The 17,613-nt window shown below is 40.5% G+C and overlaps 1 protein-coding gene across 1 annotated transcript in view; it reads left to right on the top strand.

The window, feature by feature from the left end:
• The window catches only part of LOC129243565 (uncharacterized), a 262,008-nt gene that overhangs the window by 198,789 nt on the left and 45,606 nt on the right, over nucleotides 1-17,613 (top strand). Inside the window, exons 6-7 of the mRNA XM_054880668.1 lie at nucleotides 20-220; nucleotides 6,589-6,657. Coding sequence (XP_054736643.1) covers nucleotides 20-220; nucleotides 6,589-6,657 — 270 coding nt within the window. The remainder of the gene's footprint in view (nucleotides 1-19; nucleotides 221-6,588; nucleotides 6,658-17,613) is intronic.

The following is a 17,613-nucleotide window of genomic DNA, read 5'->3' as shown; positions in this document are numbered from 1 at the left end:
CAACTTTAATCTTTTACAGGGCAAAAACTCCACCTACAACATTATCAATGAGTACGAATGTCTACCCTGCGCTGAGGGCTGTGACTACTGCGAGGATGGTTCGCCTTGCATCGCAGCGCTTAATTGGCCGATGCGTACAAGTATTTTGGTGTTGGCATGCACCGTTATTGGGCTCCTACCACCAGCCGCTTGGTTTACATTTCGATATCAACAAGTGAAGGTAAGTACAAAAGTCTGGACCGCACACGCAACCCCAGTTAAATATTTGTTGCTCATCTGTGTAAATATCAAATAACACACATACATTCACACAAGTAGCTACTTGGTATTATGTTTTTGTGCCACTTCAATCCAGCCAACAACAATGGCACAACTTGAAAATAAAATTCGTGCGAACAACAACGAGTCTCGGCTTTTAAACGGAATTAAAGTGAACTAATTTTTCACCGCAGCCAAGCAGTCAAGTGTATGTACATACATTTACACTGCCATCCAAGCCATCCAAGCCATCCAACCGCGCCCCCTCTCCTCTCCCAGTCATCATCATCAAGTTCGGTTGCTTATTCGGCTGAACTCCAATGACCGCAAAGCTGCTTAAGTTGGCAGGTTAATATTGAACGTATTAACCTTGGCCACTGGAGCGGCAAGCAGCGTCGCGCCATTGAACAACCAGCGACCAAAAGCTACTCTGTGGTCCAGCTAAGGGTTCATAGAACATTTTTTTTTATGACTGTAGCGAAAAATGAACTCATTAGCAGTGTTGCATAAGTTGGTGTGCTAAAAGCGGGTATACCCACGTTTATTGCTTGTTTATGCGGAGAATCTTCATATGAGACGAGCGCAACACACAAAACCACTTCAGCATCTACTTATCAACATGCAATATTGCATTCTTTAGCGTCCTATCCCTCCTTGTTTGATGTCCTTTAGCGCGTGTACAAGGACATCTTGTTGCTGTCCAAATCCAGCTGTTACATTTCGGTTTTCCCATTTCGTATGCGTATATTCCAAGGCGACGCTATGGCGATTTGGCTCGTTAGCGTTATGAGATTTAGCTGATGTTGCAGCGCCAACAGATTGAATTTTTATGTGAAGTCACGCACGCACGTCGTGGGATACATGCAATGGTATGCATAAACTTACCCTGTACCGAAAACTTGAACTAGTGAAATAAGGTTTTAGCACAACCATCGCTTACAGTTCTATCATCACGATTTTGAAGAAATTTCGCATGCGTAACGATTATTCCCTTGTGTCAAAGGCTATATAAAAATAATAATAATTTTGTGTTTGTAGTGTGCCAATGGCCGACACTTCACCCTAAAATATCTTTTGTGTCCTACTACATCCTTGCATACAGTTTTTTAGAACAACTTTGGTTTCCCACTTCATCAACTTCAATTTGCCTACCAACAAGGCAAATCTACCGAGACTGCAAGATACAGTCTAGTAACTATGTAAGCTACTAAATCAAAACAAATCGCACCTTGCGCTTTTATTGAGGCCATCTATGAAGCAGCCGACAATGCCGTATCTCAGAAGGACGTACCTAAACCCATCATAAGATGTATTGTATCGATGCTGGAATCTAGAATAATCAGTGCAGAATTCGGAGGAAGAATAAAGTCTATCAAGGCCACAACAGGTTGCCCGCAAAGGGGAGTACTTCCTCCTCTTCTTTGCATATTAGTAATGTACTAAATTCTTCACAAACTGTATATTATAGGATACCACACCCAAGATTATGCTAATGATCTAATAGTATACACAATAGGCTGGCATTAGGAGACCATTCCTAATCGCATGCAACAAGCGCTCAGTTTTTGCGACGACAAAGGGCTCTCTATTAACCCACCATAAACAGCGCTAGTGCCATTCACAAGGAAAAGAAACATCAAAATTAGATGTCCTGTCCTAAACTAATCGACTGTTCAACTCTCCACAAAAACGGACCTAACTTGGAACACTCATCTTCAGAATGTTACTGCAAAAGCCATAAGAGCATTATTTGCCTGCACAAGACTTTTTGGAAAACCCACTCCCTATCTTTTTCCAGCCCCGGATATTCACTATAGTTGTTAAACCAATGGCCACTTACGCTTCTATAGCATAGTCCTTTCAAGTTAAGCAGTAAGTGATCTCAAGAAACTATAAAATAAAATAAAATAAAATAAAATAAAATAAAATAAAATAAAATAAAATAAAATAAAATAAAATAAAATAAAATAAAATAAAATAAAAGCATGCCCAACTGGCGCATTAGCTGTGCTCTTACGCATACCACCGCTTCCCATTTTAACTGGAAAAGAAGCATATTTAAGCGCTTGAAGATTAAAAGCCATCTCCGATCTCCAAAAAGTGAGGATACGAAGGGGCAACCAAAGATCTTAGAAGACGTCCCGACATACTCCTGTTCTTTATAGGATTGATACATTATATCCCAAACCCATTCGCTTCAGCAATTTTTCAAGCTCTTATTAATCAACGTACGGCCTGAGTCTACCACCTTCAAACTTGGATCCCAGATATAGTACACTGATGGCTCGATGTTAGAAGATGGTAGAATAGGGCGGCAATCAATAGACCTCAATTCAAGAAATCGATCCCAATGGGTTTTACTGAACAATCTTCCAGGCAGAAATACCTGCCATCGAGATATGTGTAAAGGAATGTCTCTCGCGACAAATGAGAGGAGCCCACATTAACATACTTCCAGATAGTCAGGCGGCTTTGAAAGCCCTTCTATCAATTATAGCTACCTCAAAATTGATATATGACTGTCTGAAACTTCTGCACATGTAAGATAACTTCAACACAGTATTATAAGGTTGCATTCCTGGACACGAGGGACATGAGAGAATAGCGGACTATCTAGCTAAAAAAGGGCAAATATGGCTGTAATTGGTGGACTTACAAAGGGCAACTTTACCGAAGTTCTCAGGAGGTGGAAGGAGAAGAAACTCGTTCAGCACTGGCAAAATTCTATCGGTCAGTGACAACCGAAACAATTCTTAATGCCAGACAGCGCTAAAGTAGACTAAAGACTTTTAACTGGTTACTTTACAGGCCACTGCAGCTGCATATACCACTTAAACAAAATTGGTCTTTCTGAGACCAACATCTGCCGAATTTGTGTAATGGACACTGAAAATTCAGAACATATTCTTTGTAAATGTAACGAGAAACTATAAATTTTATATGATAATGCTGCATAATCAGCTTTTAATGTTCTCGTTAAATTAACTTTTTAAGGGGCGTTAAAATTTCACTTCGGAAACAAATTCAAAGGTATTTCTTGAGAAGGAAATTTTTCATAGGAGCAAGTTTTAAAAAAAAATAAAAACGACACTACTTTTAGTACTTCTTCTTCTTGACTAGCGCGATAACCGCTTAAGTCATTTTTGCTGAGTCCCTTTCTCATGCTAACCGGCGCAATTGGACACAACAAGCGAAGTCAAATACTTTTCCAACCGATTTTTTCTACGCAAAGGAGGCTCCTCTGCTACCACCAGCGGGTATTACATCGTCCACGCTTCTGCGACATACGTTAGGACGGGCATGATGAGAGCCTTGTAGAGTGTTAGTTTTGTTCGTCAAGAGAGGACTTTACTACCCAGTTGCCTACTTAGTCCAAAGTAGCACTTGTTGGCAAGTGAGATTCTACGTTGGATTTAAAGACTGACATTGTTATTGGTGTTAATGCTATCTCCTAAATAAACAAAGTCTTTTACAACCTCAAAATCATTACTGTCAATAGCGAGTGCGCCGACTGTTTGTTTGATGACAGGAGGTACTTCGTTTTGTCCTCCTTCACCACCAGACCCATTCGCTTTACCTCTTTATCCAGTTTGGTTAGGTCGCCAACAATTGTACGCTCTTATTTAAAATTGTGCCTTAGCGATTAAGTTCTGCGGCTCGTACGATGCTCTCCAACATCAGGTTAAAGAAGTCACACGACTGCGAGTCACCCTGTAACTTCTTCGAATGCAGCTTTAAAGCCGACGAAAAGATGGTTTGTGTCGATTCTTCTTTCATGGATCTTTTCCAAGATTTGGCGTATTGTGAATATTTGGTCGATGGTAGACTTTCCACGTCTAAAGCGACACTGATAAGGTCCAATCAGTTGGTTGACGGTGGGCTTCAGCCTTTCACACAATATGCTCGCTAGGGCCTTATACGCGATATTTAGAAGACTAATCGCGTGGTAATTGGCACAGATTGCAGGATCATCCTTCTTATGGATTGGGCTGAGCACACTTGAATTCCTTCGGCAGGCAGACTTTTATCCGACCATATTTTGCTTAAAAGCTGATGCCTTACCAGCTCCTCGTTGCTACAGCTCAGCCGGCAGTCCGTCAGCGCTCGGGGCTTTGTTTGTCTTTAGCCGCGTTATCGCTATTCTCGCCTCGTCATGCTCGGGTAGCGGAACCTCAATTCCGTCGTCGTCGATTGTGGTATCGGGATCTTCACATTCTCTGTGACATGCGCAGCTATCACTCTTTAACAGATTCGAGAAGTGTTTCCTCCATAATTTAAGTATGATCTGGATGTCAGTCACCAGATCACCGTCTCTTTTCTTACAGGAAAACGCCCCGGTCTTAAAACAGTCTGTAAGCCGCTGAACTTTCTGGTAGAATATTCGGGCGTTGTTCCTATTGGCTAACATCTCAAGCTCCTCGCACTCGAGTATTTCGGCCTCTCATTTCTTCTTCGTCGGCGGTACGTAGATAACGAGAAATTTTGCTTCATTGCTCGTGCATGCCGATTTGTTGGGCAGTACCTACTCTCTGAGAGCAGGAGTGAGAGTCGTGTGGCGAATCTGCTGGTTGTCTGATGTGATTGCAGCTTCTCGATGTTGAAAATTTTTTGCGTAGGTAGATGTACGTTTTTTGCTGCACAGAGGATGCTGCGGAGTCGATGTTGGGTCCTCGGATTGTACGTACAGGGTTTGATTGAAAAGTAATTAAGCAGTTTTAGTAAACCTTTTGGCTTATACAACTAATATTCTTCAAAATAGGACCCTTAAGCGTCTATACACCGCCGCTTTCACTGCAGGAAGCATTTTTTAAACTCATCCGCCGAAATCGCGTTCAATTTTTTGGATCGCATCGATGGAGTCGAAACGCCTCCCCTTCAGCTTTCATTTCAGGCGCGGGAACAAGAAGAAGTCCGGAGGGGACAGATCTGGGCTGTAGGGAGGGTGGGGAAGCACCGGAACCCCCATCTTGGCCAATGCAGATGTCGTGATGAAGGGTCCAATTGTTGACGAGGTCGGGCCGAACCCGGGCGACGTGGTTTTTCAGCCGAAGGAGCACTTCTTTGTAAAATACCGCGTTTACAGTGCTTCCTGGAGGTACAAACTCCTTGTGAACGATGCCTCGAGAGACGAGAAAGATGATCAGCTGCATTTTCGTCACTGCAAAATTCTAACACACTTTTAAAACAGCTTTCACGCGCAGAGCGATGTTGACTGCACCGTTGTTGCCAGCGAACTGGGGCCGGTTTCTTGTGGAAGGGGAAGGTCCAACGATTATTTTCCTCCACCAGCCAATTCGGTTGATCGCTTGGCAGACGCTCCGCGCGGGAAGGCTCCATACTTTTCAATCAAACCCTGCACATTTAATACACTAGAAGCGAGTATTCCATCTATCACAACATGATCGATCTGGTTTCGCGTTTTTCGATCAGGGGACAGCCAGGTAGCTTGTTGGATCTTTTTATGCTGGAATCTGGTGCTGCAGACTACCATGCTTCGGGCCCTGGCGAAGTCGATCAGCCTCTGTTCGTTTCCGGATGTTTCGTTGTGCAGGCTGAATTTTCCGACTGTGGGACTAAAAATTCCTTCCTTGCCCACCCTGGCGTTGAGTCTTGTGTTACACTTCTACTATTTTGAATTATTTTGGATTATTGAGTTGTTATATTCAAAACTTTATTTTGCTAATTTACCTTAATATTGGAGAGACTGTATAAAATGAACAATTTGTGGTAAAAAAATTGCTGAATAAAATTAAACTTTTTTTTCAATAAAAATTTTTTGGGTGCTCAGCATACTGGAATTCATCTGTTTAATTTTGTATTATTTCCGAAGTATCGAACTTCCTAGAAAACCAAAATTCCAAATCCTCGCCAAAATTCATCAGCTGCTTACCTGGAAAAGGAAAATCAAAGTGCTGAACTCAAAATTTCTCCGCGGGGCATGTAGGCACACACACCCACCCACACACACACATCCATAAATATGCGTGAATGTGTGCATTCTCGATTAGATGTTGAAACGATGTATGCGCCAGACTTGCTCGTAAACTCACCAACATAAATTTTATAGATTTCCGTCTGTTGCTGCTGTTGTTGAGGTTGTTAAATTATCGTTATTGAAGTGACACAGATCGAACCGCATAGACACTAACTGTTACAAATATGTTTTCATAAAATGATTTATTTATTTATTTATTCGTGTTGAATTCTGGCATATGAGTGTATCAATACACGCTCATGTTGTGCAAACGCATACATACGCACATACATACGCACATACATACATACATGCGAATACTTATATATCAATTTTTTCTCAAATTTCATTTTTAGGTCGTACGCGCCGCCAGCCCTGCACTGTTGCGCGTCATAGCTTTGGGCGCTTTCTTCATCTACTGCACGGTAAGTTCGTATTGCATAGTTACAAAATTGAAATGAACGATAGTTATTTGTTATGTTCGTTATTTAAAAAAAAAGTATTATATATACAGTGGGTGCTTATAACTAGTAGAACGTACGATTATAGCATTGATATTTTGTCAGTCTGAATAATTTAAAATAAGTATACGACCGCACATTTTTCTTCATTTTTAATTCAAAAGATTCAGGTTCAAAAGTTTTATTGTAAAATGCAAAAATAACAAAACCTACAGTACGCACAAAATAAGAACGAGATGGCAGGAGTACTACAGCGAACTGTCTAATGTTGAATTCTTACGCAGTGAAACTTGGTCGTGCTATACAATCGAAGTGCCCTTCAACGAAAGCACGACTGACGCAGTTCATGCCGCACTTGCCAAAATGAAAGGGAATAAAGAGCTTGGCCCACATCTATACCTTCAGAAATCTTCCGAGTTCGTGGCAAAGCAAGTGTTCTGTGGCTCACATCTCTCTTTCACAAGGTTGCGGCGGAGGGTATTCCAGGAGCGTGGCGTAATAACTATGTACATATGTTATCCCTTTCTACAAAAAAAAACCCATGTCAGGTGCTGTTCAAACTATTGCGGAATAAAACTTATATCACACTGCCTAAAGATATGGGAACGCGTCCTCGATGCACGCATTAGAAGTAACGCTAAAATCACCAACCACCAGTTCGGTTTCGTAAGTAGGAAGTCGACTGTTGATGCAATCCACCTTCTTTTTACGGTCGTAGAAAAACACCGACTAAAAAAAGAAAATCTGTTTGGAGTCTTTATTGACTTCGAAAAGGCGTGCGACCGCATGCCTAGAGATCTTGCTTGGACGGCATTAAGAAAGCACCTTATTCCGGAAACCATCGTTACTACCTATGTAAAAGAAGCGAGTGCACTGACCCTTAGCTTCAGCGTTAATTTCGGCGTACTCAGCGTTTCTCAGCTGTAAGCCCCCTTTCTTCTCTTTAATCTGATGATGTACTTCCTTAGGCGTGAAATCAAAGGCAACCTCCTTTGGACACTTCTGTATGCTGAAGATGTAGCCCATCTCGCACGCGACAAAGCAATCCTTCAAGAAAATCTGTACCGGTGGATTACCGCCCTTGAATCGAATGGGCTACGAGTAAGCCGCAAAAATATCGAAGGAATTGAGTTTCATTTTGCTACAGCGAGTCGTGAGAGTACAGCTCTTACCATAAATAATGCCCCCCTCAAAATAGTTGATAGCTTTAAATATTTGGACTTGCATGTCAGCGGATATGGCACCTTCGAACGATAAGTTACTCACCACATTCAATGTGAATGGCAAAGCTGGAGAGCAGCCTCAGGTATCCTGTGTGACAAGAAAATTCTATAAAAATTAAAAGGAAAAATCTAGAAAAGCATGATCAGGCCGGCAATGACATATCCGAGTGCTGGGCTACACACCACGTAAACTAGAGCTTAAACTCCAACGCGGCAGAAATGCCGATGCTGAGGTGGTCCAGCTGCGTTACACTGCTGGATAGGATTCAAAACACGTTTATTCTTAGTAGCAGTAAAGTTGCTCTAATCAGCACTACCCTCCAGGAAAACCACCTACGTGTAATGAGAAGACCAGAGAATCTCACAGTGAGGCAAGTATTATAGATGGGAGTAGCGAAAAGAGGGCCAGGCAGATCACCAAAAGCCTGGAATAAGATGATAGTTTGTTAAAAAACATACGTCTTAGTATCGCATGAAAGGCACTTGAGAAGTCAACAAAGAAAGCGAAAGTTTTATTTTTTGCTTTGAAATTCAAATACGCAATTGACGATAAGTTGAAAAAGTTAGAGTATTGAAGAGTATCTTTTGCGCAAACCAGCTCGAAATTCTGTAATGATTTTGTTCAAATCGATCCAAATATTAATGCATATTAACAAAAGCACAGTAAAAATTTTATATGGAGTGACAAGCAGAGAAAACAGGGAGATATAAAAAACTTAAATATATAAATAATAAAAAGCGGCCTCGGTAGTCTAGCACTATCCTGCCATCCCAGCGGTTATGGATTCGAATCCCACGTGAAGCACGGGCCTCGCACTTTTCCAAACTTACCTACTTTCCCTCTTTCTAATGATTTTCCATTCCAAAAACATTTTCAAAACTCGCTTCTCAAACCCAAAATTTATCCTTTCCATCCTCACTCCCGAACAATAGTCCACGCATTATTTCCTTTGTGGCTGGTACAACAAGCAAAAACAAAGAAAAACACACAATTGCACATTGCATCAGTGGCGCTAGCAAGAGGAAGCGGGCAATCGCAGCAATAGTGCAGACATACCAAAAATATAGCGAAGTCCTCAACCATCTGTGCGATCCTTCTAGCACGAAAATGTGAAACACAGATGGCGCTCCAAGCAGTAAAAAGGCGTTGTTCCTAAGCAACGAAAGGTGGGCATTCCCACTATTTACGACTGGTAGCGGCAGGCTAATCATCTACCCTGTCAGAAATGAAACAAACGCAAGACTGAATCTTGTCGATGCCCTACGCATACATTTGTACGAGCATTTAATTACAATTAAAAAAATATCGCTCTACTTAAGGTATATCTGTAGAAGGTGATGTCTGAAGAACAGCTGATTAATTTTCCTTAGCCTCTTAGGGCAAAAGTTTGTACTTTGTTTACATATTTCGTTATTTAATTTATTATATTGAAGCGGAAATTCTTATTCGAACTGGGCCAAACAGTGTTCCGGTCATTTAAATAAAATCCAAGTAAACATGAGAAATTGGATATTTAATTTTGGGTAAAAATTTAATATGCGTGAAAACAATGGAAGACAGAATGGGTGCTTCATCAACGCCACGGTTGATGTGGAGCTGAACTTGTGGCACAGAAATTGCAGAAAAAAGAGGTTATGGCCGGATTACTTCATATACAATCTGTGTCAGAAAAAAGGGACCGCGGTTATTCATCAACTATAAAAGATATATATTTAAAAATTTTTTTAAACTACGAGTCGCAATTACTCAATAAGCCGTATAGTCTTCATCGTTGTCGTGTATAGCCCAGCATCTTCTTCATGCTTTGAACCAGCTTTTCTGCGTAGCTCGTCGACAAACAGTACTAGATTTTGCGAACTTGACGCACGAGTTGCTTTAAATCGTGGACTGGCTTTCCGGCAAGATGCGTTTTCATAGCTCCCCACACATTTTCAATGGGGTCGACGTCTGGGGACTGGGAAGGCCAGTCCAATACTGTGACGTCATTTTCTTGTTTTGTTGTTTCTCAATGTGTTTTTCTGAGAGCAGTGGTTTTGATGGTGTGGGACGGTAGGATATGTTCGCCTCCTTTAGTCGTCGTTCGAAGGTGTTCATACTCACATCTATTCCCTTTTTAGTAAGAACTGATCGTGCTTGGCGTAGTCACAAAGAAGAGTCCCGCTTAAAAGGTTGGACGATCACTTAATCCTCCTTGTTTGTCGTCACTCGCTTCAAGCCGCGCTCGGAAAAGTCATCAACATTTTTCTACACTTTATACCGCTGATTCTACATCACAACAAACTTTTTAATATTTTAATCACTTCTGCAGCCGCGGCGTAAGATAATTTCGGCCCTTTCGAATGCGTGCATAAAAATTCCGCCTCAAAACGCTTCGTGTACTTCTCACTCATTTTTGTTTGGTTACGTTTGCGGGAAAGTTTCGAATTACACTAACTGGCATCGTAGCCCTTGAGTGGGACTATTACGCAGGAAAAAGCAAAACGAAATATATCTTGAAGTTACAAGAAAAAAACCGGTTATTTTCTTCCGACACGGATTGTATATATATATAATTGGCGCGTACACCCTTTTCATAGCAGAAATACACTCGGAGGTTTGCCATTGCCTGCCGAGGGGTGACGGCTATTAGAAAAAAACTTTTCTTTCATTTTGGTGTTTAACCGAGACTCGAACCTACTTTCTTTCTGAATTCCGAATGGTAGTCACGCACCAACCCATTCGGCTACGGTGGATTACTTCAGAATTCCAGATAATATAATCTGTGGTGGAAGGAAGAATTCGTTGCCGGACTCTGTCCCATATTCTCCCCCGTTGCCAATTACAAGTTTCAACTTTACTCCTTGCTTATCGCTCAGAGGTAAATAATAAATTTGAGTAAAGTTTCACTAATAATAATACGCCACTCACGTTTCTCTATTTTAGCTTTTCTTTTTTTTTTTTTTGTTTTTTTATTTAAAATTGGAAAAGTAATGGATTACAATCACAATGATTTTAAAGCATTAGCGGCTAGGCCATCAGCTTTCATTAGCTTTTCTTTATTCAACCAATTTCCCTTGGAAATAATAATTTTAGCAATTGAGCCCAAAAAGCAAAAACAAAATACATGTAGCTTTGTCTTTGTACTACTACTATCCCTTTAAATAGATTCACCTTGGATCTATTACCATTGCTTATAAATTCTATATTCATAAACCAGAATGACCCACCGGAATGACCCCAAAAAAATTTCGTTTTATGGGCAAATATTGCAAAATGACTGACCTGTTCTGTTTTTGTTTTTATTTAACTTTTATCCGCTCTGCCAACGCTTTGAAAATTACGTTGAATGAGCATAGAGAAAAATGTACGTTTCTGTATACTTCATAAAAATCATATCAATATTTTTCTATCTACTCTTTCAATTTCTACTGAATTCCATTTCTGATGGAGTATTCAATAACAAACTTTCCACCTTAATTCCGTGAAATATAAAAGTTAGCTGCTGTGAACTTACAGTAACAAACAAAAATTTTATAGCTCAGTATTTCTCACAAATAGTATGGCTTTGATATGAAAAATTATATTAAATGTTCCGTTGAAATTTTTTAGAGATAAATATTTGTATAAGGAATATACAGAATTCAATACGAACAAATCACTTTCGTAAATCTAAATGCAAAAAACAATTCAGGTGCGGAGAGTTTTTAGGAAATTACTTTTGCTTTATTTTACATTTAGTGGAAATTATTTGCTCGCATGGAGTTCGAGATAAGTTCGAGATTTTACTGTTGATTCTTATCGACAAATTCTCTCTCTACGAAAAACGACTACAAATGGGATAGTTTAGAATTTACGACAAAAAGCTTAATAAGATACACAAACACTTATGACCAAGGCACATTCGTTACATGTGGTAGCACTAGACCAACAACAACGCTCTGTACGTTTGATTGTCAACGCAAGTACTGGCAAAGTAGAAAACAAAGAATGAATTCGCCTTGTTTCATTCTAGGCTGACAGCCACATGGACACGGCGAAAAAAAAAAAACATATCAGCTGATAGCCCGATACCACCTTTAGTAGACTCGACTTGCTTATGACAGACCAAATATTTTTCAATTACACATTCCTGAATTATTTTGCTTTTGGCTGTCAAATCCAGTCAGCAGTCGTAATATCAACAGACCAAATAAATAAAACAGTATCAAATTGTAAGTTGTATTTACATTGCGGTGTAGAGCTCAACTTAATGAAAATAAAGCCGACAAAATTTAAATGATATTCAGTACTAAGAATTAAATTTTTAATTTTTCTAAATTTCTTACTGTGCTCAAAATGCTCTAATGGAATTCATGCAGGTTAATCTAAACCTAGTTGTGTAGTGGACCGCAGATTGTGGTTCTCGGTTAATTCACTGCAGGTGGAGCTCGTCTTGTTTACGATATATAAAATACCCAGAGCTGAACTCAATAGCGGGCGCTCAGTAGGTGCTCTCTGGCACGCTGAAGTACGTGGGACTCATCCTGAATAGAGAAATAACTTTGAAGTCCAACATTGAAGAGAGAACAATGAAGGCAATAATCGCCTTGTATGGATGCTGCACGCACCGCAATCAGATTGAGGTATTCGCGTCACACACTTGACTTAACCCACATAAGTATACTTAAAAACTTAGATTTCATCCCCGTGGTGCTTAATCAATTTGCACCCCCACTGAGTCCGAGCGGTACGTTTTCCACTCATATTCTCTTGAAGGAGAAAGGGTGCAACATTTGGGGACAGGGCATGCCAAGCATGTTTACGGGTGGCTTGAAGTTGAACAGAAGACGTGGGGAGGGAATATTCTGCGAGCTGCTCGCCATTAAGCTGAAATTAGGCTTCCGGACGACTGTTGTGCTTTCCAAACGAAGGCAGCCGCAATTTAAGTAGCAGTGGACTGGTTGCTTACCTTTGTAGTTACTGTAAGTAAGTATGTAAGTGGGTGAAATGGTTGAAGTACCTCTCTGGCACTCCCAAGAAGCACTAAAGTGCCGTTTTAATACGCTTATGAGACCTCCAAAGGGTAGATATCTACAGCCAGCCAGAGCTGTTGATGTAGTGAAAAAAATTGATGGGATTTAGGTTGACGCACTGCCCTAAGCTGTCGCAGAAAGGAACACCCAGTGACCCTAATCTGCCAAACATTGGCAACCCGGACATTTGCAGAGAAAGTGCTCTACAATCTCCTTCTCTGAAAGGTCCCCACAGCTTCTGCAATGGGGATTAAATGGTAACTCTAGCTTTTCGTCCAGTGACCGGTAAACACAGCTACGTGTTTGGAAATTGAATGGCGAGGAGTCCAAAAGACTTTCAGAGTCCTCCACATATTATAATGGGGTTTTCTTGAGAAATAAGTTGTGTAAAAGAGTTTTGTTGAGAAATAAGTTGTGTAATTCCCCTTTAACAATAGTCAGTGGGATGCCGATGACTGGGTGAAAGACCTCTGAGACCAATTCAATCCACTTCCTGCCGAGCTTATCAGCAATTTCATTTCCCTGTATGTTTCTATGTATATACTGGAACCCAGATCAGAAAAATGTTACCTGCACAACCATGAGATTTGATGTTCTCCTTACAGGAGTTGACTAATTTGGATCTGCACCATGGCGTCGTCAGAATCAAAATTACTGTAAGCGAAGTAAATATCTACTCCAACAGCCAGATGGCAATTTAGGCCCTAAGCTCGTTGATTGTGCGTTCGGAATTAGTTGGGAAATGCCTGATTTCTCTCTCGAATACTTCGATATTAGGCTAATTTTGGTTACCGGTCACAGTGGCATAGCGGGAGACTATTGTTCTCAGCAAGGATTGAGCTAGAAATGTGTGTGGTACATAAAATCCATTCAGAGAATTCATGCATTATTGCCACTCTTCGAATATTTGACGAAAACTTTCGTTTTTTTAATATACATCATTCAGAGCAAGCTACATAAAATTCATAACTAAAATAAAAAAATTATAACAATTGGCGCGAACACTTCTGCTAGAGGTTTGACCGAGTTACTCCTCCTATTTGTGGTGTGCGTTTTGAGGGAGGGACCTACCATTTTAAGCCGACTCCGAAAGGCAAATGGTTTTTATGAGAAGCGTTTTGATGGCAGAAATACACTCGGAGGTTTGACATTGCCTGCTGAGGGGCGATCGCTATTAGAAAGAATTTGTTTTACCATGTTGCTGTTTTATGCACGGAGACTCAGACCTACGTACTAACGAGCGGAAATCATGCACCAACCCATTCACCTACGGCGGCTGCCGCACAAATACAGTGCGTACATACATTTACACATATTTTCGTACAGCTGGGACTTACGAAATGTATACAAATTCAAGTATTTCCATGCACTTATATTTTAAACTGTCAAACTTTGGCAAACACAACAAAAAGTCAATACTTAGTTTCATGCGAGTGATTTATGTAGGTGGACCATGCAATAAATCTCTTCATTAGAAAGCATAAATGAAATGTGTACTTGCGTTCATACGAACACATACATACATACCACAGTGGGGTTTATTAGCAGACATGGAATTTCTTACATAAATTCCCTGCAGGTAAAACCATAAAATTTTCTAGTGGCGCTTTTTTCTCTCTTTATAATCATGACCAGTTCCTAGTCTTTCTGTTTTCCATAGAAAATAGCAGACATGTATAGTATTTGGAAGTTCAATTTCACCTCTATGGCACTGTGACCAATTCACATGTAAGGGTTCTGAGACGACAGTTTTACATGGATAAATGCTCACCGCTTAATCCATTAAATTAGCTAACACTTTATACTAAAATCTAAAAAAAAATATTGTTTGCAAAAACAAACAAAAGTCAAACGGAATGTGAAAAAACACAAGCCACCAAAAACTGGATGATCTGTTGAGATTGCTGATGTAGCGAAAAATATTTCTGAACAAACTTTTTTCTTTCTTTTTGGTAAGAAGATAGGGTTCAATATGCTTTCGCATTTACAGCAATCGAAGTTTGACGGATATTTTCTTTACCGAGGGGTTCAAGAATGAAATAGGGTCTGGAGCCGGATGGAGACTGTTTTCCAAACGGAAATTTTTACCATCCTAAAAGTAGCCGAATGGATAATCGAGAGGAGATGGAGCGGTAAACAGATTGGAGCTTTCAGAGACAGCCAGGCTGCATTGAAGGCTCTGGAGAACGCAAAGCAAACCTCGAAGATTGTTTAAGAATGTAATAAGAAGCTTAATTCTGTTGCAAGACAGGAAAGACTTGTACTTATATGGGTTTCATGACACTCCGGTGTTCAAGGAAACGAAATTGCCGTTGAATTGGCCAACCGTGGATCAGCGGTTCCCCCACAAGGGCCAGAGCTAATAAACGCAATAAGTTCCGCAGGAATCATGAATTGGATCAGCGATTATGTAGGCAATCTACATAAAGAGCGATGGTCTGGTCTGGAACGCTGCAGAACCGCAAAGTGTTTTGTGACAAGTCCGAACAGAAAACTGTCAAACTTTCTACTAAAACTTGGTCGCTGTTATTACAGGACACACGACACAATCCCCCATGGGGTCATCATATGACCATCATTGGAATCATTGAAGACCCGATGTGCCTGTCTTGCTTGGAGAAGGCGGATAGCACTGACCACTTTCTCTGTGAGCGTCCTGCATTTGCTAGAGCAAAGCTACGAGCTTTCCGATGTCGAGAGAATAAGTTATATTCGTTCTCTAAAATTGGAGGATATTTACAGAATTTTCAGATTTACCAAAGAATCTGGAAAATTCTCTCAGGACTTACTACCTCTGTCTCTATTCTTTCCTATCTCTTTCTCTGATACTTTTCTGCTTTCCTCCTTGACTATCTACCCTGTTTCCAGAGCTCTAAATACAATGGGCTTTTTAGCCTGAGTGTTTTAAGAGCTACCAAATCTCTTGGTACTCCTTCGCTCGACCTACTCAAATTTCAATTTCACAGCAATGGTCGCGTACTGCATTGAGTGGCCTAGCCACTAAAAAAATACCTCGTCCCCTTCTGGTGAGACACCCTTCCCGGGACTGCTTTCTTCTGCTTTACTTCTCCTGGACCCAGCACAACATCCACAGAGATCCAATTCTATTCACCCACGTCTGGGTATACCAGATGTTATAGCCTACCTTCATACTATAGGCTCGTCATTTTGTGCCTCCGTCTGTGGTCTTCGCTTTATTGCACTGAGTCAAGGTCCATCTTTTTTTCATAGTACGTCCTCGATGTATCGCTTTATCGCGTTTCAGCTGTCCTCTCGTTCGAGCATTTTGCTAATTATGTTGCTCGATGCGATGTTGTCAATCTGCTCCCTCAGAGCATATCTTACCCCGAGCCATCTCCCATAACTAAGAAACGTGTGTTCGGCATCGTCCCTCGGTGCTTCGCAGTATATGCACTTGAGATCGTTTACCTTGCCCATGCGGTATAAGTATCTGCGGAAGTATCTGTAATTTACTTCCCCGAAGTTCCTTTCGTCTCATTTACCTATTGATGGCATGAGTTTCGCCGTTCATCTGCCACTCGGTTCAGTGTCCCATCGGCTTTGCCACGGCAGCTTGGCAGAGAAGACGTGTTTCTTCTTGGAGTCCCACGCATCCATTCATTCCCGGGACATGTGGTCGACGGGTATATCCTCGCTGATCACAAAGACTGCTGCACCAGGGACTAGTTAGGCTGAGGCCACTCTGAGTGCCGCTGTTCGTTATATCTCCATGCTTGTCTGCCGTACAGGGGAATTGAGTTTGTGGCCGCTTTGATTAGCTTTCTTTTGCCCTGTGTTCGCCCACCGATATTTGTCACTACTCTGCTTAGTATTCCCGTGACCGTTCCTGCTTTGGTAGCCGCATGCCGTATTTGGGCCCAGAAAGTAAGCTTGCAGTCTAGTTGAATAACGAAGTATATTATTTCACTACTTTTGGGTTCACTAGAGACGTGTCGCATTTATATGCTGAACATCGATATCTCGACGATCTCAACAATTAGGTATTCAAGAATCGAATTGTTTGTCGGATTTAACCGGTAGACGTGCTGATGGTGGACATTTAAATGATGTATTTTTCCCATAACATAAGAGCCAAAAGCCGTATTTAGAAACTTGAAATAATCTTTTGTAAATTTTTAAATGTTTTACTTAAAAATAACATCTAAGCGGGTCATGTGAAAGATCCTTTAGAGTGCAACATTAAAAAAAATAAAAAAAAAATTGTATTGTCCAATTGTTAATTTTTTTTTTTGGAATTTTATTTTATTTTTTAAATTTTTTATCTAAAAGTACTTAAAAAATCTTATAGCAAGCATATTTTATTTTCTCTAACACCACCAATAATTGGCTCAAATAATATCCAAATTTTGAGCCCCTCAATATTTTCTCTGTATAGTAAAGCATCTTCAGTAAATTTCATCCAAATCGAAGCGATGAAATTTCCGACGGGTACACATAAAGTGCTTTGCCCCAACTGTTTATGCAAAACTAAAGAAAAGTATACATTTTTGTTATCTCTTTGGCACCCATTACAAGCATTTATTATTTATTTTCAAATTATTTCCAAAGGGTATTCCATTTGAGCCGCCTCCCAACTGATAGAAATTTAACCACTTTCCGGCGAGTGAGCAGAAAAAAGGACTTCCGCCTGTGCATGTTTGATTTTGTACATCAACACACCTACGTTTTAATAAACTTGCGAAAT

Source organism: Anastrepha obliqua, chromosome 4 (genome assembly GCF_027943255.1).
Source record: "Anastrepha obliqua isolate idAnaObli1 chromosome 4, idAnaObli1_1.0, whole genome shotgun sequence".
In the NCBI taxonomy this organism is placed as follows: Eukaryota; Metazoa; Arthropoda; class Insecta; order Diptera; family Tephritidae; genus Anastrepha; species Anastrepha obliqua.
The sequence above is the reverse complement of the archived record's forward strand: the minus strand, read 5'-3'. Positions and strand labels throughout refer to the sequence as shown.